General features: G+C 36.9%; 1 protein-coding gene across 2 annotated transcripts in view; it reads left to right on the top strand.

Moving 5' to 3' along the window:
* Positions 1–23,808, top strand: part of MATN4 (matrilin 4) — a 109,378-nt gene that overhangs the window by 11,096 nt on the left and 74,474 nt on the right. For both annotated transcript variants that reach the window (XM_053720282.1, XM_053720202.1), the window contains exons 2-3: positions 16,924–17,020; positions 20,174–20,743. In XM_053720282.1, the coding sequence (XP_053576257.1) occupies positions 16,933–17,020; positions 20,174–20,743 (658 nt within the window). In that variant the 5' untranslated portion in view covers positions 16,924–16,932. The remainder of the gene's footprint in view (positions 1–16,923; positions 17,021–20,173; positions 20,744–23,808) is intronic.

Below are 23,808 nucleotides of genomic sequence, written 5' to 3'. Positions count from 1 at the left end.
AAAACTCTGGAAAATATGCATGAAAATCCATGACAGTGCTAGCAGTTCTGTTGATTTTATTGCCAGTATCCCATAATAAATGGCATCTGAGCATTACCTTATTTTGACTATAGCTCATGTGGTTACTTTTCTAGCTCATACTATGTCATATGTTTATTTTAGCAGTACACTCTATCGAATATTCAATGTACAACAGTAGATCCATCTATATACTGAAGCTTATATATACAGTATCTCACAAAAGTGACTAAACCCCTCACATTTTTGTAAATAGTTTATTATATCTTTTCATGTGACAACATTGAAGAAATGACACTTTGCTACAATGTAAAGTAGTGAGTGTACAGCCTGTATAACAGTATAAATTTGCTGTCCCCTCAAAATAACTCAAGACACAGCCATTGGTGTCTAAACCATTGGCAACAAAAGTGAGTACACCACTAAGTGGAAATGTCCAAATTGGGCCCAAGTAGCCATTTTCCCTCCCTGGTGTCATGTGACTCATTAGTGTTATAATGTCTCTGGTGTGAATGGGGAGCAGGTGTGTTAAATTTTGTGTTATCGCTCTCACACTCTTTCATACTGGTCACTGGAAGTTCAACATGGCACCTCATGGCAAACAACTCTCTGAGAATCTGAAAAAAGAATTTTTGCTCTATATAAAGATGACCTAGGCTATAAGAAGATTGCCAAGACTATGAAACTGGACCATACAGCGGTTTCACAGGACAGGTTCCACTCAGAACAGGCCTCGCCATGGTCGACCAAAGAAATTGAGTGCACATGCTCAGCATCATATCCAGAGGTTGTCTTTGGGAAATAGACGTATGAGTGCTGCCAGAAGGGGTGGGGGGTCAGCCTGTCAGTGCTCAGACTATATGCTGCACACTGCATCAAATTGGTCTGCATGGCTGTCGTCCCAGAAGGAAGCCTCTTCTAAAGATGATGCACAAGAAATCCCACAAACAGTTTGCTGAAGACAAGCAGACTAAGGACATGGATTACTGGCACCATGTCCTGTGGTCCGATGAGACTAAGATAAACTTATTTGGTTTAGATGGTGTCAAGCGTGTTTGGCGGCAACCAGGTGAGGAGTACAAAGACAAGTGTGTCTTGCCTACAGTCAAGCATGGTGGTTGGAGTGTCATAGTCTGGGCCTGCATGAATGCTGCCGGCACTGGGGAGCTACAGTTCATTGAGGGAACCATGAATGCCAACATGTACTGTGACATACTGAAGCAGAGCATGATCCCCTCCCTTCAGAGACTGGGCCGCAGGTTAGTATTCCAACATGATAACAAGCACAAAAACATCCTCAAATGGAAGGTGGGGGATGTGGGGCATCCTCAAATGAAAGGTGGGGGAGCACAAGGTCTCTAACCATCACCAGCTCTGTGATGTCGTCATGGAGGAGTGGAAGAGGACTCCAGCGGCAAACTGTGAAGCTCTGGTGAACTCTATGCCCAAGAGGGTTAATGCAGTGCTGGAAAATAATGGTGGGCACACAAAATATTGACACTTTGGGACTAATTTGGACATTTCCACTTAGGGGTGTACTCACTTTTGCTGCCAATGGTTTAGACATTAATGGCTGTGTGCTGAGTTATTTTGAGGGCACAACAAATTTACACTGTTATACAGGATGTACAAGCACTACCTTACATTGTAGCAAAGTGTCATTTCTTCAGTGTTGTCACATGAAAATATATAATAAAATATGTACAAAAATATGAGGGGTGTACTCACTTTTGTGAGATACTGTATATATATATATATATATATATATATATATATATATATATATATATTTAAAAGATAAAGAAAAGATCCAGGTGTTTTCTCCAAGTCCATTTAAAACATAGAAGTTTATTGCATCAATTAAAATAGGATAAAGGCTTGAAAACAGAGCTAGCCAATGAGTTAAAAAGTCAAAATCTTGTCTAAAATATAATATTATACAGGGGTGGAAAAATCTAATTTTTCTTTACTGCTTCACTAGTGAGAATGTTATTAGTCCAAATGTTATTAGTCAGTAAATAACTAGGCCATTAATTCATAACAATAGGAAAAACTTACTTTCTTACTCGTCCGCCATATATATATATATATATATATATATATATATATATATATATATATACATACAGAGAGAAGTGCACTCACAGGAACGAACAACTGGCTCAATAACATTGTTAGCCTGTTCTATGGTGATTTACCACCTGGGTGCAGCTTTTTAGCCCAGTAATGCTTTTCACAGAGTAGAACTTTCCTGTAGTATATCAGTCTGATCCCGCCTATTACGGTCAGTCCAGTGCCAAAATACCAGGCAATTCCTCTCTGAACAAGGAACAAAGCAACCCCAGACGATCGTTTCGGCCTTCATTGGGCCTCGTCAGTGAGGTGTAGCTATATTCCTCCAAGCACACTGAGCAAGGAGTCCACGTCTGGTTGCCCCTTTTTCCCATAGGGAGACTAAATACATACAGAGAGAAGTGCACTCACATGAACGAACAACTGGCTCAATAACATTGTTAGTCTGTTCTATGGCGATTTACCACCTGGGTGCAGCTTTTTAGCCCAGTAATGCTTTTCACAGAGTAGAACTTTCCTGTAGTATATCAGTCTGATCCCGCCTATTACGGTTATATATATATATATATATATATATATATATATACTATATATAGATAGATACGTTGGTACCAATAGTGTCTTGATGAATTTGATGAAGACAATAGTATATTTAATACCAGGTGTTGGGAATCATGCCTAGTGTGATGAAAGCCACTGCCTGCTCAATTCTATATCTTGATTCAGTAACATTGTTGACAATCCCCGCTGATTCATTGGTTAAGGAATTTTGTTGTGCACAATAATAATCCAATATGGTGGTGCCCACTCTTGCTGAAAGAAGACATGTGGTTGCATTTCCTGTATTAGTAGGAGGAACAGTGTACACTTCCATGGTGTCAAGGTTTTTTATGGAAGAAAAATGAGCCACTAACACTGTTGAAAGAGCGTGTGCATCATATGTTTATTTTCTGAACTGTCATGCACATGTTTGCAGCATAAATGGAGGTTTTCATATCCATATGCCTGTCAGGCACTGCGCTGTGCACTGTTGTTCATGGTATTCAAAATTCAAGAATCTTGGCTTTCTTCCTGAATAGATTGAGGAATACCAATTATGTCCATAGAAACACTAGACCTACCTGCCCCTTTCTTTTGTAGCATACAACTGGATTTCTGAAACTGTTTCACTTCCTTGAGTGATTGTTTTCTGAATTTACTTTGAAAATGCCTCCTTAAAGTTATATAGCACTCTATAAAATGTACTGCACAAGAATATTTTGGACTTTTTTTTTAATTCTTGGTGATGGCATTTTGCCATTTTTTATTTATCTGCAAACTAATAGTAGAACCTAACGGGCATTGCCCACTCAGAAAACACATTTTTGTTGTGTAGGTAACACACAGAGAATTCTGAAATTGGTGTTAAAATTCAACAAATACAAAAGTCTTTAAAGGGATTACTGTAAAAAAATTTGAATACAGGAAAAAATGAACTATAATAATAGATTAAAAATCCTAGTTGGATTTAGCATCTAGGGTATATACTAAAAACTCAATTTCTAAGAATATCTTTCCTGTATCATCAACTGTAATGTGGAAACATGATCAATCATTTTTAAACAAATAGAGGAAAGTAGAAAATTTTCTTTCAGTCTTTTGCCACATATTGTTCTAATATATTATCTGTGTGTGCCACACCTTTTTGGAGTTTGCTGAATTGCAATTATTCATAAACATCCTACAAAAGATTGAATTGTTCATATTGGTTCATAATACATTGTGAAAGCTTAAAGGAATAGTCTAGTCAAAATGTCACTTTCCCGATTCAGATAGAGCATGCAGTTTTAAGCAACTTTCTAATTTACTCCTATTGTTAATTTGTCTTCATTCTCTTGGTATCTTTATTTGACAAAGCAAAAATGTAAGCATAGGAGCCGGCCCATTTTTGGTTCAGAACCTGGGTAGTGCTTGCTGATCAGTGGCTAAATTTAGACACCAATCAGCAAGCACTACCCAGGTGCTGAGCCAAAAATGGGCTGGCTCCTAAGCTTGCATTCCAATAAAGATACCAAGAGAATGAAGAAAAAAGTATAATAGGAATAAATTAGAAAGTTTCTTAAAATTGCATGCTCTATCTGAATAATGAAAATTTAATTTTGACTAGACTATCCCTTTAAATATAAGTCCTAGTTGTCCTGCTATTTTGCCCAGAATTGCAACTGAGATATTGAAATTCCCCCCCCAAAAAAATCAAACCTAAAAATATTGTTAAAAAAAATTCTATAATACCAAAATCCCCTTTCAGTACCACATCTTTAAAATGTAGCATTCAACATTATAATATACAATAACAGTATATTCTATTATCATGACAATATATTTCCCAGATGAGCATTGCAATTTAATGTTTCTGTAATTTATTATTTATTAAAATGTTTTTTTTTCAAACAGATCAAGAGAGATTGTAGAATAATAAACTATAAAGTATCTGAGATGAGGAGAAACTGAAAAGGAGGTAGCAGGTGTATAATTATGCTCAGTAGGTAATATAGCGAGCATAATGTGTGTAATAACAGTATAAATATAATCTCAGAGACTGCGGAAAAGGGGAAAAAAGCAATTTGTGGAGATAGTAATATTGAGTGTTAGCGCATAGAAAAATGATGGGGCAGAGCTCAACAAGCAATTAAATTCAAAAGCAAACTTAATATAAATAAATTATTCCCTTGTCATAAGTTATGTAAGGTGCCCAGGTGGACAGAAACAAATTACCTGGTCATAGGGCTATCAGATAGAACCTAGATGTTCTACTTTTTCATCAAGTTGTGTGGATATTTTTGTCATGATGTATTTGTAAATGGTTACATTTCACAACCACTTTAAAGTAGGAAGAAGGGATTTTTTTGTTTTTAGCTATGAAGAACTTGGTTGCAAGACAAATATGGGTTAACAGTTTATTTTGAATTTTAGGTGACCATGAAACAACTTCTTACTTTTACTTCTATTATCAAATTGGCTTTGTTCTTTTGGTCTCTTGTTGAAGAGAAAATCTAGGAAGGCTGATAGGAGCTCAGGGGTGTGCATGTGTCCTCAGGGATGTGCACATGTCTTTAGCAGTCTATGGCAGCATTGTTTGCAACATTGTTTATAGCAATGTTATACATTGCAAACACTGCTGCCATAAACACGGGCATGCTCCTGGGCTCCTATCAAGCTACCTAGATTTTTTTCTTCAACAAAAAAGACCAAGAGAGCAAAGCAAATTTGATAAGAGCTTGTCATTTTAAACAACTTTTTAAATTTAATTCTGTCTGAATCATGAATGTTTAAACTTTAATTTTGACGTTACTGTTCTCTTAATCTCCCGAATTCATTGATCATTATGTCCATATGCCTTTAAAGGGATATGAAACCCACATATTTTATGTCATGATTCAGATAGAACATGCATTTTTAACCAACTTTCTACTTTACTTCTATTATTCATTTGTCTTTGTTCTCTTGGTATCTTTTGTTGAAAAGCAGGGCGTATGCTTAGGGACGGCCCATTTCTGGAGCACTACATGGCAACAATTTTGCAAGAATGTTATCCATTTTGTGGCATGCAGTGCTCCAGATGTCTACCTAGGTATCTCTTCAACACAGAATATCACGTGAATAAGGCAAATTTGATAATAGAAGTAAATTGGCAACTTTTTTATAGTTGTAAAATCTGTCTGAATCACCAAATTATTTTTTTGGATTTAATATCTCTTTAAATATTATACTGGCATAAATAATAATATAAACATGAATAATGGTATCAAATAGAAGAAAATGATGAAAGTATTATTTGTTATCCGCAAACACATGCACTGCTTTCATGATTATGGATATATTTCATTCTAATTTCTTCTGGAAATAAAAAAGTAATATCTGAGAGTGAAGAAAAAGTAATATCTGAGAGTGAAGAAAAAGTAATATCTGAGACAGGCAGTTTTTAACATTTATGAATTATTATTTTTTTTTAAACCAAACACTCTCCGCATTCATTTTGTTCTATTCAATGTACATCTGTATTAAATAAGCAGCAAACGTTCTAAGATTTTAATCATTTTGCCTTTAGGAATCTGTTCACAGTTTATTCACTAAAAGTAAGCATTGCTATTCCTTTAGAACTATTTCCTTGCTCATAGAATCAAGTCTTTGTATTGATGTGAAGAACAAACATTCCTTTTAGTGTCAAATAACATTTGAACCATACTAGGTTAAACTGTATAAAGGTTGCCGCTCCATCATCACAGCTTTCTGGGATGTGAAAGTATTATACATTAATAATGTATGTTATATTAGTGTGTATTTTACAAAGCTGATGCCTTGTTCATTGTGAGAAGAAAATCTATCTTTAGGGAACTGTATGCCACGTTTCATTTACTTCCAGTTCTGTGAAACATACCTAGGTATACTATATAGGTCAACAATTAATTCATTTATGGAATTAATAAGTAAACTTAGGGGATTTTATTAGTATTACTTTACATGTAAACAATAGAACAGGAAGCAAACAAATGCACTTTATAGTCTCAAATTCTTAAAATGTTGTACCTCAATAATATGCAAAATTGTGCCCCGGCAGTTGTCTAAGGAAATTAAAGGGACAGTCTAGTCAAAATTAAACTTTCATGATTCAGATAGGGCATGTAATTTTAAACAACTTTCCAATTTACTTCTATTATATAATTTGCTCAATTCTTTAGATATCCTTTGTTGAAGAAATAGCAATGCACATGTGTGAGTCAATCACACAAGGCCTCTATGTGCAGCAACCAATCAGCAGCTACTGAGCATATCTAGATGTGCTTTTCAGCAAGTGATATCAAGAGAATGAAGCAAATTAGATAATAGAAGTAAATTAGAAAGTTGTTTAAAATGACATGCTCTTTCTAAATCATGAAAGAAAAATTTTGGGTTTCATGTCCTTTTAAGCTCAAACTCATTTTATTCACTGAACCTGAAGGTTATTTGTGTTTCACATTAATATTTTGTATATCATTTAGGGCTCTCTTCACAAAGAGATGAATTGCAGTTGAATTTTAGGTGATTTGAAATCTTTTATTAACAATGCATTATCAAGGGCCAAACCCAGGGCCCAATCCGATATGCAGTGTCGCCCGAAAATGCCGGCGACGCTGAAATTTGCGCTGGTTTGGTATCCTATATACGCCGTAACCTAGAAGTTACGCTCGTAAATTTCTGCCGTCGCCCATAGTTTTTTGGGCCATAGGCAGGTATACCAAACTAGCGCAGTTTGGTATCCAATATACAGCGTAAGGACTTACGTGGCGAAAATGGAGAAATCTTACTCCATTTTCACCTCACCACAAAAAGCAGCCGTAAGAAGCCTTACGCTGACTATTGGAGCCCCGTAACTCCCTAAACTACCTTCAAAATAAAACCTAACACCTAACACATGCGCAATGTCTATCTACCTGTCAACCGCGATCCCCCGCCGCAATCCCTAATAAAGTATTTAACCCCTAAACCGCCGCTCCCGGACCCCGCCGCCATCTACATAAACTAACCCCCTACTGTGAGCCCCTAAAACCGCCACCATCTAACTGATCTATCCCCTAATGTGAACCCCTAAAACCACCACCATCTAACTGATCTATCCCCTAATGTGAACCCCTAAAACCGCCGCCATCTACCTTATCTATCCCCTAATCTGACCCCTTACACCGCCGCCACCTATATAAAAATTATTAACCCCTAATCTAATCCCCCTATACCGCCACCAGCTATATTAATATTATTAACCCCTGATCTAATATCCCTATAGTAATAAGCTCTATTACCAGTCCTTAAAAGGGCCTTTTGCGGGGCTTTGCCCCAAAGTAAACAGCTCTTTTGCCCTATAACCTGCCCTCCCTACACCGCCGCCACCTATATTAATAGTATTAACCCCTAATGTAAGCCCCTTACACCGCCGCCATCTATATTAAAATTATTAACCCCTAATTTAATCTACCTAACCCGCCGCCAGCTATATCTATATTAACCCTAAGTATATTATAGTTAATATAGTTATTACATTATATATATTAACTATATTAACCCTAATTATATTAGGGTTAATATAGTTAATATAGTTACTATAGTATTTATATTAACTATATTAACTCTATCTAACCCTAACACCCCTAACTAAATTCTTATTAAATAAATCTAATTCATATTATAAACTAAAATATTCCTATTTAAATCTAAATACTTACCTATAAAATAAACCCTAAGATAGCTACAATATAATTAATAATTACATTGTAGCTATGTTAGGGTTTATATTTATTTTACAGGCAAATTGTTAATTATTTTAACTAGGTATAATAGCTATTAAATAGTTATTAACTATTTAATAGCTACCTAGTTAAAATAATTACCCAATTACCTGTAAAATAAATCCTAACCTAAGTTACAAATACACCTACACTATCAATAAATTAAATAAACTATAAATATCTATCTAAAAATACAATTAAATAAACTAAACTAAATTACAAAAACAAACAAACACTAAATTACAAAAAAAAAAGATTACAGCAATTTTAAGCTAATTACACCTATTCTAAGCCCCCTAATAAAATAATAAAGCCCCCCAAAATAAAAAATTCCCTACCCTATTCTAAATTATAAAATACCCAGCTCTGTACCAGCCCTTAAAAGGGCTTTTTGCGGGGTATTTACCCCAAGTTAACAGCTCTTTTGCCTGCAAAAAAAAAGAACACAACACCCCCCCCCAACATTACAACCCACCACCCACATACCCCTATTCTAAACCCACCCAAACCCCCCTTAAAAAAAACTAACACTACCCCCCTGAAGATCTCCCTACCTTGTCTTCACCCAACTGGGCCGAACTCCTCATCCGATCCGGGCGATGTCTTTATCCAAGCGGCAAAGAAGAAGTCTTCATCCCGGCAATGTCTTTATCCAAGCGGCAGCAAAGTCTTCTTCCATCCGGCAGCATCTTCCATCAAGCGGCATCTTCAATCTTCTTTCTTCGCTCCTCCGACGCGGAGCATCCATCCCGGCCGACGACTGAACGACGAATGAGGTACCTTTAAATGACGTCATCCAAGATGGCGTCCATCGAATTCCAATTGGCTGATAGGATTCTATCAGCCAATCGGAATTAAGGTAGAAAAATCTGATTGGCTGATTGAATCAGCCAATCAGATTCAAGTTCAATCTGATTGGCTGATTGGTTCAGCCAATCGGATTGAACTTGAATCTGATTGGCTGATTCAATCAGCCAATTAGATTTTTCCTACCTTAATTCCGATTGGCTGATAGAATCCTATCAGCCAATTGGAATTCGACGGACGCCATCTTGGATGACGTCATTTAAAGGTACCTCATTCGTCGTTCAGTCGTCGGCCGGGATGGATGCTCCGCGTCGGAGGAGCGAAGAAAGAAGATTGAAGATGCTGCTTGATGGAAGATGCTGCCGGATGGAAGAAGACTTTGCTGCCGCTTGGATAAAGACATCGCCGGGATGAAGACTTCTTCTTTGCCGCTTGGATAAAGACATCGCCCGGATCGGATGAGGAGTTCGGCCCAGTTGGGTGAAGACAAGGTAGGGAGATCTTTAGGGGGGTAGTGTTAGGTTTTTTTACGGGGGGTTTGGGTGGGTTTAGAATAGGGGTATGTGGGTGGTGGGTTGTAATGTTGGGGGGGGGGTGTTGTGTTCTGTTTTTTTACAGGCCAAAGAGCTGTTAACTTGGGGTAAATACCCCGTAAAAAGCCATTTTAAGGGCTGGTACAGAGCTGGGTATTTTATAATTTAGAATAGGGTAGGGAATTTTTTATTTTGGGGGGCTTTATTATTTTATTAGGGGGCTTAGAATAGGTGTAATTAGCTTAAAATTGCTGTAATCTTTTTTTTTTGTAATTTAGTGTTTTGTTTTTTTTGTAATTTAGTTTAGTTTATTTAATTGTATTTTTAGATAGATATTTGTAGTTTATTTAATTTATTGATAGTGTAGGTGTATTTGTAACTTAGGTAAGGATATATTTTACAGGTAATTGGGTAATTATTTTAACTAGGTAGCTATTAAATAGTTATTAACTATTTAATAGCTATTGTACCTAGTTAAAATAAATACCAAGTTACCTGTAAAATAAATATAAACCCTAAAATAGCTACACTGTAATTATTAATTACATTGTAGCTATCTTAGGGTTTATTTTATAGGTAAGTATTTAGATTTAAATAGGAATATTTTCATTAATGATATTAATATTAGATTTATTTTAATAAGAGTTTAGTTAGGGATGTTAGAGTTAGATAGGGTTATTATACTTAATATATATATAATATAATAACGATATTAACCCTAATATAATTAGGGTTAATATAGTTAATATATATAATATAATAATTATATTAACTATATTAACCCTAATATAATTAGGGTTAATATAGTTAATATAGCTGGCGGCGGTGTAGGGGGATTAGATTAGGGGTTAATGTGTTTAATATAGGTGGCGGCGGTGTAGGGGGATTAGATTAGGGGTTGATACATTTATTATAGGTGGCAGCGGTGTAGGGGGATTTAGATTGTAGGCAAAAGAGCTGATTACTTTGTGACACAGCCCCGCCAAAAGCCCTTTTAAGGGCTGGTAAAAGAGCAGTTTTCTTTGTGACAAAGCCCCGCCAAAAGCCCTTTTAAGGGCTGGTAAAAGAGCAGTTTTCTTTGGGGCATGCCCCGCAAAAAGCCCTTTTAAGGGCTGGCAAAAGAGCAGTTTACTTTGGGGTAATGCCATGCAAAAAGCCCTTTTCAGGGCTATTTGTAGGGTTAGACTTAGGTTTAGTGGTAGGGATAGTTTAGTATTTTAGGGGTTAAATAATTTAATATAGATGGCGGCGGGGTAGGGGCTCACTTTAGGGGGTAGGTAAGGTAGATGGCGGCGGTGTAAGGGGCTCACATTAGGGGGTAGCTAAGGTAGATGGCGGCGGGGTAGGGGCTCACTTTAGGGGGTAGGTAAGGTAGATGGCGGCGGTGTTAAGGGCTCACTTTAGGGGGTTATAGATTTAATATAGGTGGCGGCTGTTTAGGGGTTAATAACTTTATTAGGTGGCGGCGGGGTCCGGGAGCGGCGGTTTAGGGGTTGATACATGTTTTATTGTTAGGATAGTGAGGGGAGATAGCGGATAGAGGGTTAGACGTGTCGGGCTATGTTTGGGAGGCGTGTTAGACAGTGCGGGTGATTTCATACTTTAGTCAGGTTTTGTAGGCGCCGGCAGTTTCTAACGTGCCGTAAGTCACTGGCGACTCCAGAAATTTGTACTTACGCAGATTTCTGGACATCGCTGGTTTATCCGACTTACGGCACTTTAGCATCTGACGGTGCAGTATATTGGATAGCTCGAGTTGCGAGCTGAAACTGCGGGCGACGCGGGTTCCCTCGCTTGCGCCGCAAACTACGCCGTATATCGGATCGCGCCCCCAGTGAGTATCTCCTGCAGGAAGAGCTGAGTTAGCCCTGCACAATGCATAGTTAATGCTGTATAAAATTCACCTGCAATTTTCCAATTTTATGTGAAATGTACACAGCATTAACTATGCATTGTGCAGGGCTAACTCAGCTCTTCTTGCAGGAGATACTCATTGGGTTTGGCCCATCATAATGCATAGTTCATGGCAGGAATTTAAATGTTTCAGTTTATCTGCCATTCACCGCTTAGTCCCCAATTCAGTGGTGAATTTTGTGTTTGTGCTGCCCTAGGCACTGCCAAACTTATTGTACCCTGAACACCCTCAACCCAACAAATTCAGCAATATACCGTATTTCTCACAACCAGATGCTGGAAATGCATGGTGAGGTCATGCACTCCCTAGACAAAAAAACCTATCCTCCCACACTAAGTCTAAACCGCCAACCCCCACATCGCAAAACAATAAAGTAATTAACCCCTAATCCACAAATAACATAATTAAAATATTAACCCCTAAACCGCCAACCCCCCACATCGCAATAAACCTAATTAATCTATTAACCCCTAAACTGCAAAACCCCCACATCGCAATAAACCTATTTAACCTATTAACTCTTAATCCACCAACTGCCCACATCGCAAGAAACCTAATTAACCTATTAACCCCTAAACCGTCAAACCCTCACATTGCAATAAACCTAATTAATATATTAACCCCTATACTGCCAACCCCCCACAATGCAAATAACTAATTTAATTACTAAGCCCCCTAACCTAACACCCCCTAAATTAACCCCAATTTCTACTAAATTACAATTAAAATAAAAAAACATAACATTAAATTGCAAAAAATAAAAAAGTCTAACATTACAGAAAATAATAAACAAAGTTATCAAAAATAAAAAAATATATACCTAATCCCTATGAAAATAAAAAAGCCCCCCCCCAAATAAAAACACCCCCTAATCTAAACTACCAATAGCCCTTAAAAGGGCTTTTGTAGGGCATTGCCCTAAGTTAAACAGCTCTTTTACATTTAAAAATTAATAAATCCCCCCTAACAGTAAAACCCACACACACACCAAACCCCCAAAATAAAAAAACCTAACACTAAAAAAACCTTAACTACCCATTGCCCCTAAAAGGCATTTGTATGGGCATTGCCCTTAAAAGGGCATTGAGCTCTTTTACTGCCCTTAAGGGGGCAATCAGCTCTTTTTCAAGCCCATTAAATCCCTAATCTTAAAAATATTTTTTTTTTTTTTTTTAAATCCTTAAATTAAGCCCCAAATAGGTACTCACCATTCCTGAAGTCTTCTTCCAGGCGGTTCCATCATCTTCTATCTTCATCCGAAGCAAAGGCGGTACAGAGCGGAGGTGCGAAGCTGGCTTCCCTGATGCATGGATCCTCAGAGGCTGTCCTCAATGGCAGTGATCCTCTGTGGCAGTCCTCGGTGGCCCTCAGCAGCGTGGAGGCTCCTCTTCATGCGATTGTCCGTCGCACACTGAAGATTGAATGCAAGGTACCCAATATTTATTGGGGTACCTTGCATTCATATTGGCTAAAATTTTGAAACCAGCCAATGGGATGAGAGCTACTGAAATCGTATTGGCTAATTTGAACAGCCAATAGGATTTCAGTATCTCTAATCCTATTGGCTGATTTCAAAATTTCAGCCAATACAAATGCAAAGTACCCCAAATTGAATGCGGTACCTTGCACTCAATCTTCAGTCTACGACAGACATCGGATGGAGAAGAGCCTCCACGCCGCTGAGGACCACCGCCGCTGAGGACCGCCGCCGTTGAGGACCGCCGCTGAGGATCAATGCATCGGGAAAGACAGCTCCGCACCTATGCTCTGCGCCGCCTTTGTTCCGGATGAAGATAGAAGATGATGGAGCCGCCTGGAAGAAGGCCTTCTCTGCTGGATTTCAGGAACGGTGAGCACCTATTTGGGGCATAGTCTTAGGCTTTTTTTTGTTTTTTTGGGGTGGCTTTTTATTTTTACATTAGGGTTTTTTTGGCTGGAAAAGAGCTGATTGCCCTTTTAAGTGCAATTCCCATACAAATGCCCCTTTAGGGGCAATGGGTAGTTTAGTTTTTTTTTTATTTTGGGGGGGTTTGGTGGGTTTATATGGGTATTAGTTAAGGTTTAAATTTTTTTATTTTGGATAGCTTTGTTTATTTTTTTTCTGTAATTTTACTTTTTTTATTTTTTGTAACTTTAGCTTGGGGGTTTGTATTTTTTAAACATAGACTGCCCTCTGTGCAGGCTTATAGCCTAGTTCCTCAATAATATCAGTTACTGATTACTACTCGCTCACTGACCCATGCAAAATTCCAATGGGAACCTGAAATCTCGTAAATATCCAATCCACTCACAAAATGTGAGGCAGTGGGACAGTGTAAAATTAGAACATCTCAATTTATTCATAAGAATAGGGCAAAAATTATTCCATGTTATACATTGCATAAAACATCAAGCCGAGTAGAAAAGGTCTTATGCGTTTCAGCTTACGTCTTCCTCATAGACCGTGCTACATCGGTCATAAACGGCAGGTAAAATAGGCTCTTAATTACATCTGAAAAACATCACCTGTGTCTGCTACAATGTCATAATAAGAAAACCCTGCTTCTTTAAAGGTACATAGTCCCTCTATTTAATTACTATATCAATAATGTAGTATTACCACTCATAATTAAATATGTGCTCATTAATACAAATAAATCAATTCACAGTATCGTTATGTATCCATAATGTTCCATCTTATCATAAAATATATACATGGACTTCACAAAGATTTATAAGCTCCAATCCTAGGCAAGCGTAGGGAGAAGCAGATACACATTCAGGACATATGTTCAGAAGAACAAGTACATAATCTAACAGTTTTGAATCTCTCAGATGTGACCTTAGGAGAGATTGAGCTTAAGGTCCTAGGATATGGACTCAGTTTGTTCCATCTACCAATTTCAACCTATTTGACACTATCCTTCATCTTAACAGATTTGTGAGGAATCTTACCTTCAAAAAGTTTTATAAACAAGATCCTGCCACTGATGATAACATATATGATGAATCATCAGATGAACAGGAGAGGGTTGATGTTTCCTTTGTGGAGGCAAGGGATTATTTAACTCTGTTAAGATTAGAGATGGAATCTAAAGAGGATGAAAACATTAATGTAAAGTTCAAGCAGTACTCTACTTTTTATCCAACTCATGCCAGGGGAGTATTCTTAGAATCCTTCCATAAGAGAGTATAGCTGGAATTGGAAAAATTGCAAGAAACTCCACCCCGTTTTAAGAACAATCTCACTAAGGAAGAGGTTAAAGCTATTAATGACCTTAAGAGTAAGGATTCTATTGTAATTTGTCAGAGTGATAAAGGGTGGAACGTGGTACTCCTTAATAAGGTAGACTGCGTGAATGAAGCCCTCAGACAGTTAGGGGGCACGGAGGTGTATGTTCAACATAGATTTCGACCCCACCTTGCCATTTCAGAGAAGTCTCTTTTTAATTTTAGATGAAGGCAAAGAGATAGGAGTTATGGATGAGGATACTTGCATTTATCTTAAAGTCCAAAACCAGAGGATACCTATTTTCCACCATCTCCCCAAGACACACAAAACATTAGACAACATTAGAAAATGTACAGGGACGACCTATTGTTTCTGGTATAGGGTCCCTGTTGGAGCCCTTGGGGAGATGGATGGAGAAAATACTGCAGCCTTTAGTTAGGATCTTACTGTCTTTTCTAATAGATACTAAGCAGTTGCTGACAATGTTGGAAGGCATAGAATGGAGCTTAGAATATGTATGGATGACTATAGATGTAGTCAACCTCTATTCCAGCAATGTATAATATGGAATCATTTTTGCCCTATTCTTATGAATATATTGAGATGTTCTAATTTTACACTGTCCCACTACCTCGCTTTTTCGTGAGTGGATTGCTTTGAACTACATTTCACGTAGATTACAAGTGGAGCGCTCATTTATCACGTGTCCCCAAATATCTCCTCAACCATGGATTGACTAGAAAATGTAATCATCAATTTACAATAACCTAGATTACGAGTTTTGCGTTATGGTTTTAACGCTGAAAAATGGCCATTTCAGCGTAAAAACAGTAAAGCAGCCATTATGAGTCGTGTCGGTATTGCTATACCGCAAGCTTTTTAGCCTGTAATGCAACTTCAGTCCCACACTCAAAAAAATTACGTTTTTGCGTGGGATTTCCATAGCGCTGGTATTACAGTTTGGCAGTAAGGCTAAAATGCTTGCGTTACAGCCTATACCGAAATGATCCATTCCGCCATCTGAGAGCAGTAGTTATGGATTTTGTGTAACAAAAATGTTTCACAAAACATATAACTAAAGTGTTACAATTACACTAACACCCATAAACTACCTATTAACCCCTAAACCGCCACCCTCCTGCATCGCAAACACTATTTAAAACTTATTAACCCCTAATCTGCCGTCCGCCCACATCCCTGCCACTATAATAAAGTTATTAACTCCTATTACGCCGCTCCCCAACACCGCCGCCACTAACTAAACCTAACTAGCCCTAAACCGCCAGTCCCCCACATCGCCGCTACTAAATAAACCTATTAACTCCTAAACCGTCAGCCCCCCATATTGCCACTAATAAATTAAACTATTAACCCCTAAACCTATCACCCCCTAACTTTAAATTAAAATTACAATATCCCTATCTTAAAATAAATAAAAACTTACCTCCCGAAAATAATTTTATAAAGGCAAATTTTAACTTGAGAGCTCCTTATCTTGCTATGCAGGGCTCTAGATGTGAAAGAGAAACATATACATTACAATAAAATTGTCAGCGAACCCCCAAAGATTTATATGATTTCTTTGCACGTGAGCAGCTTTTTCATCATCAGGCTTATGTATTTAACTAACTTTCAAGAGTTAAACACATAATAAAAAAAAGGAATTTATTTACCAACATAAAAACAGAGCATTTTATTTTACACTTTAATGCCTGTTTAAACAATACAATACATTTTTAAACAATACAATACAATAAATAGATTTTTTTTATTATTAAAAATGTATTCTATTTAAATAATTACACTGTATGTTCCTCTTGTTTATGTTAAAAATGATTATTATTATTTATTTATTTTTAAATTAAGATGTTTTACAAAAGCTCAGACTGGCAAAGGATTAACATTTGTGTACATTTGGAGAACGTAATAAATGCCAGTATTTGTTTTTTGTTTGGATCCACTGATTTATATAAAAAAAAAAAAAAATAGAAAAAAATAAAAAAAAATGTAGTTATCGGTTTGGCACAACGTAGACTGACATTCTGTATTTTTGTCTTTTATCTTTAGATCTAGTTCATGATGAAGCTGCTCTGCTTTGCAACATTTCTTCTAATGTTTTTGGCGAAAATGGAAGCGCGACCACAAGCACCAGCTGAAAGCTCCGGTATTAAATTGATTAATTATTTATAAAGCGCATAAGAACCTCTTTTTTTCTGCTGCAAAGTCTTCTTTCCATACAACTGAACATCATACACAATATACTTTTCTACAGAACTGCATTGTTTTTACCAAACTTTATGAAATAATTTTATAGTTTATTCTTCATTAACTTTTGTAATATTAACCTACCTTTCGATATAAACTTGGTTCACCTTTTGCAATATTTATACTACTCTGCAATACTATGGAGACACAATAGCCACAAAGAAGAAAAAAATATAATTTTTTATAATAGGTGATATGTGAATATGCTTTTGGAAGTTATACAAAATATTCTGAAAATTATCAATACATCTTTATTTTCAGTAATGGTAAATAAAATCTTTTTTACCCCCAACTTTCAAGGTGGTCCCTAAAGTGCGATGCCAGCTCTCTGCCAACTGATTAATAGGCAGAAAAGTTTCCAGTCGCATGTGTTGTGATTTGTAGTATGGTCTACAGACACGGGGAAAAATCTATAGCCAGATACAGTAACCAAGTCATTTAATAAGAGTACTTTTGTTTGCAGTGCCTGCATGTGAGGTTCAGGCAAATATGAAACCATGCCAAAATGTTGTCTGTCACAAGACATTTTTTTAATTTTTTCTTATGTGGCTAAACGTTGATATTTGAGTTGAGGTAAAATATCAATCTCTGTTCCATTAGTACACAATATATCTCTTTTACAGAAAAGGTGAGGAATTGTATGGAAGTTGAAGTTCACAGAACTCTCACCTTTTCTATAATTTATTTAAAGTTTGTTTTAAACCTTAAATCATTTCAGCTTGTTGTATGAAAAATAAGTGAGCTGGAGCCAAGGAAATATTGTCTTACTGTGCAGCTCATAGTTAAAGCATTCTTCTTCCTTCAAATTCACCCAAATGATTATAATTTTATTTAGGGCACGCATAAAATATTGTATGAATTAGCAGTTTGTAAAATACAAAAAGAGATAGAAAAAGATGCAGTGATACCAAATAACAAAGTTTAAATAAATGTGTTTCTTGCATGGCAAAATATGATTACAGATTACAAGTGGTGTGCTAATGATAACATGGGACACAATATGTAATATTGCTGGACCGAGCTAACATTAGCACGCAACTTGATATTATAAGTCCATGGTAAAATGGATTTACCAGAGAATGGTTAGCATGATCGACATCGCTTTAGCACAACTTATACTTTCAATGGAGATTTCGACTGTGCTAAATAGTGCTCATATTACAATAATAATTTCTTCAGTGTGCCCCATAGAAGTGAATGGGGAGGTGGAATTTGAGATATCCAAAGTCCTAAGTTAGCATGCCTGAGTCTTTTGCTCATGCTCTACCTTTTTACTGTTAACTTGTAATACGTGCGCTAACCCGGCTGCACTAATTATTTACTTTGATCGTAGTTAGCACTTGTAGCTAAAAAAAAAAATTAGCACGCCACTTGTAATCTGACCCTTTATGATTACTAAACTTCAGCTCATCCATTCACAATGCAGAGACTAGATTGTAATGTTTAAAACCGTGTTTCTCAATGACGTTCATCAAGGACCCCTTGCTGGCCAGATTTATAGGATTCCCCTAAATGAGCACAGGTGAGACAGTTATAATGATTGGACTAATGAACAGCCATAGAAGGGAAATATTTAAAATCTGGCCTGTTAGAGCAAATTGAGGACTAGTATTGTTATTTATTTATTAAAACACAGAGTCCTACAGTTCAGTCTTGCAAGTCACTTTTGTTTATATGTTATCAACACAAGTTCACTCCATAAAAATGATACAAACCCAGCAATACTCAATAGTGAATAAAGAAAATAAAAAATCTGAGCAATTAAAAAATAAAAAAATGTAATTATCTATAACATTTATAAATAATCTTGCATATGTCTAATCCTACAAATACTGGGTAGAAACAAGAAACACACAGATATTTAGAAGACTCACTCTATTCTCATAGCCTAAGTAAAAGTGCATGTTCTATGTCATCCCTAACAGCCTCTGAGCCAATCAGCAAGACTGTAATATTGGCAGAACATCAATGGCCAAATAAAAAGATCTCTTTTAATTTACTCACATTTCTGCTGCTATTTCCCACGTAAAAAGGAATTTCCATCAGATACCATTATATTCTGCCTCAAGATAACCAAGAGAAAGTGATAAAAATACTGCACTCAAAGAGTGGATAACCTGAGCCCACCACAATATGCAGCAGCAAATGCATTATGCATCATCTGCAACCCCAACTGAGATATTGCCCCATGCTGTTTTCTGACACTATGCTCTGGTATTCTCTCAATATTACATCATAGTTCCTTAGAGTAGAATCACTGAATTAAAAAATGTAAAAAGTTAATCTTTTTAATACCATATGCTTACACCAAACCAGACTGCTAGTTTTTTGCCACAATACAAACCATAGAAAAGACAGACACATACTAAGACACATGATTAAACACAGACTGATTTTCACTATGCAGATACTTTTACCAACTATTCATTGCAGGAGAAAGGGAGTAGTTAGTTGCCAGAGGGTGTATCAAGAGGGGCAAGGTCTAGTCAATAAACAAATGGGGGTATTATAGTAGCAGAACCATAGGATGTTGGAGGAGAGCCATAAATGAAAGAAAAAAAACAAGAGATATATGTAAGGGATGAAGGTCCAGTAATTGTCAGACATCAAGTACTTGAAAACACCCTGTTAGGTAAACGTTACTGTCTAATTGATTGACTTTTTATGGAAAGCCTTTGTTGAACTGGGACTGCTGCATTTCTTAGACACAAAATAACATTGAATGATGCATTTCTGTGTCACAAACACACAATTAGTATTCTGAGTTATTTCATGAGTTTTACTACATATTTAAGCCAAGTTTCCATTGCGGTTATAAACTCTGTTAACTGATGGTAACATATGACATCTTTATATAATTTAATGGAGATACTTGTAAACTGGTGGTGACAACAAGCATCTCCATTAAAGTCATCAGTTTACAACAGCAATGAAAATTAGGCCTTATGCCATAAAGGATGATTACATGTTTGCATAGATTTGAAATAACATCAGAAATTAAACACATCATTTAAAAATGTATTTACTTATTATGTTTTCTTTTTTTTTTTAGCACTAAAATGCAAACCAGGTCCTATGGATTTAGTCTTCATAATTGATAGTTCAAGAAGTGTTCGGCCATTTGAATTTGAAACTGTGAGGAAGTTTATGATTGATATCATTAATTCACTGGACGTTGGTCCAACAGCTACAAGGGTTGGAGTAGTTCAGTACTCAAGTCAAGTGCAAAATGTTTTCTCCCTCAAATCCTTTTTTAACAAAGCTGACATGGAAAAAGCTATTAAAGACATAATTCCTCTGGCCCAAGGAACCATGACTGGCCTTGCCATACAATACGCCTCAAATGTCGCTTTCACTGAGGAAGAAGGTGCTCGACCATTGTCAAAAAGGATTCCAAGAGTTGCTATAATTGTCACTGATGGGAGACCACAAGATCGTGTTGCAGAAGTAGCTGCCCAAGCACGTGAGGCTGGTATTGAAATCTATGCTGTTGGTGTACAAAGAGCAGATGTTAACTCCCTTCGAGCCATGGCTTCCCCTAACCTTGATGACCATGTTTACCACGTAGAATCATTTGATCTTATTCAGCAATTTGCAATCAAGTTTCAGGATGCACTATGTGGTGAGTATTGATCATTTCCGTTGGTTTATTAAAAAAATGTCTAATTGAAAGGACCCAAAAAAAAAAAAATTAGATAAATTGGTGAAAAAGGATTGACTTCTTTGAAATCTTCAATAAAAATGTTCTTTAATTTTTTGTTTCAGCTGTTACTTTCTATTAAAAAAAACCCTATATGACCTATATGAGACTGTGTTAAAAGATTTTTTGATTTTACAATCTTTATTTCTAACAATGAGCAAACCATAGCTTAGGAATAAAAACCCATTTAAAAAAAGAAAAAAGAAAAACAAATAATAAATGTTTTCTACTAGTCTATTAGCTCAGTGACAATATTGAATTTGTTATTACATTTTCAAATTAAATGTAATTTCTATCTTCTAAAATATATTCTGCTAAGCGCACTTCTATTTTCAATTTTCCTTAGTTCTCTTGGACACCTTTATTAAAGAGTAATTCTCGGGGCTAAATTCTAAAAAGCTCTCTGGGCTAGTGAGATTCTATAACAATGCTCGCCAGTCTTTCCATTTCCCTAGTTGACTCTATGGGGCCGATTTATCATGTGTCTGGCGGACATGATCCACTGTAGCAATCATGTCCAGTCCGCCAGACACCGATAAATGCCAACAGCATATGCTTTCGGCATTTATCATTGCACAAGCAGTTCTTGTGAATGCCGCCCCCTGCAGATTCGCGGCCAATCAGCCGATAGCAGGGCATGTCAATCAGGAGGATTGCTGTCCGCCGCCTCAGAGGCGACGTACAAGTTAAGGAGCAGCGGCCTTAAGACAGCTGCTTCTTAACTCCTGTTTCCGGTGAGCCTAAAGGCTTGCACGGAAACAGATGTATTTGGACCCATTTGGGCCATAATAAATTGGCCCCTATAAAGTAAGCTTTTTACCCTGAAAACAGAGTGTCTCGCTAAGTGGCATATACTGCATTTTTGTATTGGAAGGAGACGCATACATTACAAAAGTGCACAATGAAAATCGTAATTTAAAATCAAACAAAATGAGTAATTGAACCATTCACACAAAAAATTGTATTGTTAAGGTTCATCAAAAATCGTATTTTATTAAAAAAAAAAATTGTATGTAAATTACACAGGAATACATTTTTTTAAATATGCACATCGTAAATCATAATTTAAGTACATAGCATGTGCAAAAAACACATAAAATTTGTACAAAATACAAAGCGTAATTGTTGTTTTTTTGTAAATTCGGGCGTTCCATGGGCGTATATAAAATTGTCTCTCAAATCCCAGCCTAATTCCGCAAACATTTCCGCCCTTCAGATCTCCCTGTTTTTTCTCACAAAGGCAAACTTTTATCAAAATACTCAAAACACTAAGGGCCAGATTACGAGTGCAGCACAAACGTTTGCGCACAAGTGATATTAGCTTTTCAAGTTCGTTCGTAGCTGATATTACAAGTTGAAAGTAAACACAATCACTTGAGCACAATTGAAGATAACGCTTGTTGGGTTAGTGCGTCCTCATAGTTGTGGTTAACTGTTTCGCGAAACAAAAGAGTGTCACATAACACATCAAAAATACATTGCACAATACAGTTACACTAATAAAAATGCTATCTAATAAAGATTATTTAAAAACATATTGCACAAAAAAGTTATAAGGGCTCAAACATATGAGATCTCAGGTGTTAGAAAATAAAAAGGCAGACAAAGGGATTTAACATAGACATACATACATACAGTACATACACATGTCTAAATATGTGTGTGTATATATATATATATATATATATATATATATATATATATACAGTACATACAGTGTATATATACAGTATATATATATATATATATATATATATATATATATATATATATAAAACGTTTTTATATATACAGTGGGGAAAAAAAGTATTTAGTCAGCCACCAATTGTGTAAGTTCTCCCACTTAAGAAGATGAGAGAGGCCTGTAATTTTCATCATAGGTATACCTCAACTATGAGAGACAAAATGTGGAAACAAATCCAGACAATCACATTGTTTGATTTGGAAACAATTTATTTGCATATTATGGTGGAAAATAAGTATTTGGTCACCTACAAACAAGCAAGATTTCTGGCTCTCACAGACCTGTATCTTCTTCTCTAAGGGGCTCCTCTGTCCTCTACTCATTACCTGTATTAATGGCACCTGTTTGAACTTGTTATCAATATAAAAGACACCTGTCCACAACCTCAAACAGTCACACTCCAAACTCCACTATGGTGAAGACCAAAGAGCTGTCGAAGGACACAAGAGACAAAATTGTAGACCTGCACTAGGCTGGGTAAACTGAATCTGCAATAGGCAAGCAGCTTGGTGTGAAGAAATCAACTGTGGGAGCAATAATTAGAAAATGGAAGACATACAAGACCACTGATAATCTCCCTCGATCTGGGGCTCCACACACGATCTCACCCCGTGGGGTCAAAATGATCACAAGAACAGTGAGCAAACATCCCAGAACCACATGGGGGGACCTAGTGAATGACCTGCAGAGAGTTGGGACCAACGTAACAAAGGCTACCATCAGTAACACACTACGCCGCCAGGGACTCAGATCCTGCAGTGCCAGACGTGTCCCCCTGCTTAAGTCAGTACATGTCCGGGCCTGTCTGAAGTATGCTAGAGAGCATTTGGATGATACAGAAGCGGATTGGGAGAATGTCATATGGTCAGATGAAACCAAAGTAGAACTGTTTGGTAGAAACACAACTCGTTGTGTTTGGAGGAGAGAGAATGCTGAGTTGCAACCAAAGAACACCATACCTACTGTGAAGCATGGGGGTGGCAACATCATGCTTTGGGGCTGTTTCTCTGCAAAGGGAACAGGACGACTGATATGTGTACATGAAAGAATGAATGGTGCCATGTATCGTGAGATTTTAAATGCAAACCTCCTTCCATCAGCAAGGGCATTAAAGATGAAACGTGGCTGGGTCTTTCAGCATGACAATGATCACAAACACACCGCCCGGGCAACAAAGGACTGGCTTCGTAAGAAGCATTTCAAGGTCCTGGAGTAGCCTAGCCAGTCTCTAGATCTCAACCCC

Source organism: Bombina bombina, chromosome 1, assembly GCF_027579735.1.
Source record: "Bombina bombina isolate aBomBom1 chromosome 1, aBomBom1.pri, whole genome shotgun sequence".
In the NCBI taxonomy this organism is placed as follows: Eukaryota; Metazoa; Chordata; class Amphibia; order Anura; family Bombinatoridae; genus Bombina; species Bombina bombina.
Note: the sequence above shows the minus strand (reverse complement) of the source record. Positions and strands in the feature narration are given on the sequence as shown.